Source organism: Cyprinus carpio, chromosome A16 (genome assembly GCF_018340385.1).
Source record: "Cyprinus carpio isolate SPL01 chromosome A16, ASM1834038v1, whole genome shotgun sequence".
Taxonomy (NCBI): Eukaryota; Metazoa; Chordata; class Actinopteri; order Cypriniformes; family Cyprinidae; genus Cyprinus; species Cyprinus carpio.
The window spans coordinates 3,886,542-3,888,287 of record NC_056587.1 but is presented as its reverse complement, the minus strand read 5'-3'; the positions used below and the strand labels follow the sequence as shown (position 1 = coordinate 3,888,287).

General features: G+C 35.6%; 1 protein-coding gene across 1 annotated transcript in view; it reads left to right on the top strand.

The window, feature by feature from the left end:
- Window positions 1-362: 362 nt before the first annotated feature.
- The window catches only part of LOC109060147 (SLAM family member 6-like), a 2,818-nt gene continuing 1,434 nt past the window's right edge, over window positions 363-1,746 (top strand). The window contains exons 1-3 of the mRNA XM_042771885.1: window positions 363-508; window positions 745-1,065; window positions 1,702-1,741. Coding sequence (XP_042627819.1) covers window positions 457-508; window positions 745-1,065; window positions 1,702-1,741 — 413 coding nt within the window. The 5' untranslated portion in view covers window positions 363-456. The remainder of the gene's footprint in view (window positions 509-744; window positions 1,066-1,701; window positions 1,742-1,746) is intronic.

Here is a 1,746-nt window from a genome sequence, read left to right as displayed (position 1 = left end):
TTGATGTTTTGTGTTTAGTTGTTTGTTTGTTTGTTAAAGGTTTGTAATTGAACTTGATACCTTAATTTAAAAAATATATATAAAATATAAAAGAAATCTATAAATCCATCGTGTTTATTAATCCTTTTCACGCAAGCCCTGTACGTTTTTCTTACACTGCACGTTACAACAGCGTCAGTTCACCATTTTGAAGAACTCACGGCGACGCCATCTTCATGTTTTCAAGTGGAGGTGAGGTGACGTATTTCCGGTTCGAGAGTGGAGCTCCACTCGCCCATGGTCTGCAGCCAGACCCTTCTCGAATATGTGAATGATCAAAGGTAAGATTCGTGTTAATATCCATCGCTAGGTGGCGCAGTGAGCTCTTCTGTCTAGAACTGTTTATCATTGACTGAAAACTGATGTAAATAGTTCAGATGATTTAAGCAGCAGCTCCTGACAGCTGAGAGCTCGATCATGATGGTTTCTGATAGTTTGTTCTGTACGCTGTGGATGTTATCGCTTTTTGGTGAGGCTTTTTTGTCATTCAAAGATATATGCTGAATTGCTGTGTATAATAACTAGTTAGTTAGAACTATTTTAATTATGTTATTGTAGAAAAATATGTCCGCCTTTGTAGTTAATCGTTTTTGTTGTTGTGAACTTGTGAATCCAACTAAATATTTAACTACAGTAGTTGTAGCAGATAAAGTGAAATTTAGTCTCTAGAAATTAACTCTTTCTTTCTTTCTTTCTTTGACATAGGGCAGTATTTAGGGGAAGATCTGCAGTTTTCTGGTCCGGCTAATGGAGCAGTAGGAGGAAGTGTGGTGTTTGCTCCTGATATCCCACCCTCCACATCAATTAATACAGTTCAGTGGCATTTTGGATCAACTCCTATATTGACAGCACTGTCTGATTCAACTGTAATATTCCCAGCATACAGAGACAGAGTCAGTTTTGACATAAACACTTTCGCTTTGGAGCTCCGGAACCTGAGACTGGAGGATTCTGGAACATACAGACTAACTGTAGTAACTAGTGCTGGAGCCCAACTTACAGGAGAAACTACACTACAAGTGTTCGGTGAGCTTGCTGCTTAAACTTCAGTATGTAATATCAAAGCATCGGCTACATAGGCTTTTATATTAAATGAATTTAATGCGTGGAAGGGGAAAAAGTGACATAAAGCTTAACAAAAATTTAATATGCTGTAAATTAAACATGGATGTGTAAAAATGGCAAAAGTGACGAGCAGAAGTACTAATGAGAGTATAATAATAATATTTTAGATATGCACAAGTCTGCTGTTATTTGCAGTGAGCTTTGTGGTTAATTGTTACTGAACCAGATTTGCACAGATGAGTGTTACTTAGGGCACTCGCATGTTTAAACTTTTAAAAATGTTATTAAATTGAAATCATGTTGAAACTGTCTTGAAAAGTTGTAGCTTTATCATTTATTTTGAAATAACTTTAAGACAATAGATTTTTATTGTTTTACTCTTGTCTGAGACCCAGATTTTCAGTCTTCTATCAGCTATGAAATCCATTAAAAATGTAAATTACACGTTACAAACTATGACAATATAAATAGACACTGAACATAAACATTCCTTTCATTGTTGATTGGCCTTCTGTACCACCCTTGACCACACTAACTGTGAAAATGTGAAAGACTCATTTTAAATCTATATCTGTTTGTTCTTTCTCACTCATACAGAAAATATAACTAATGTCAGACTTATTGGTCCAGAAGAATTGTTGA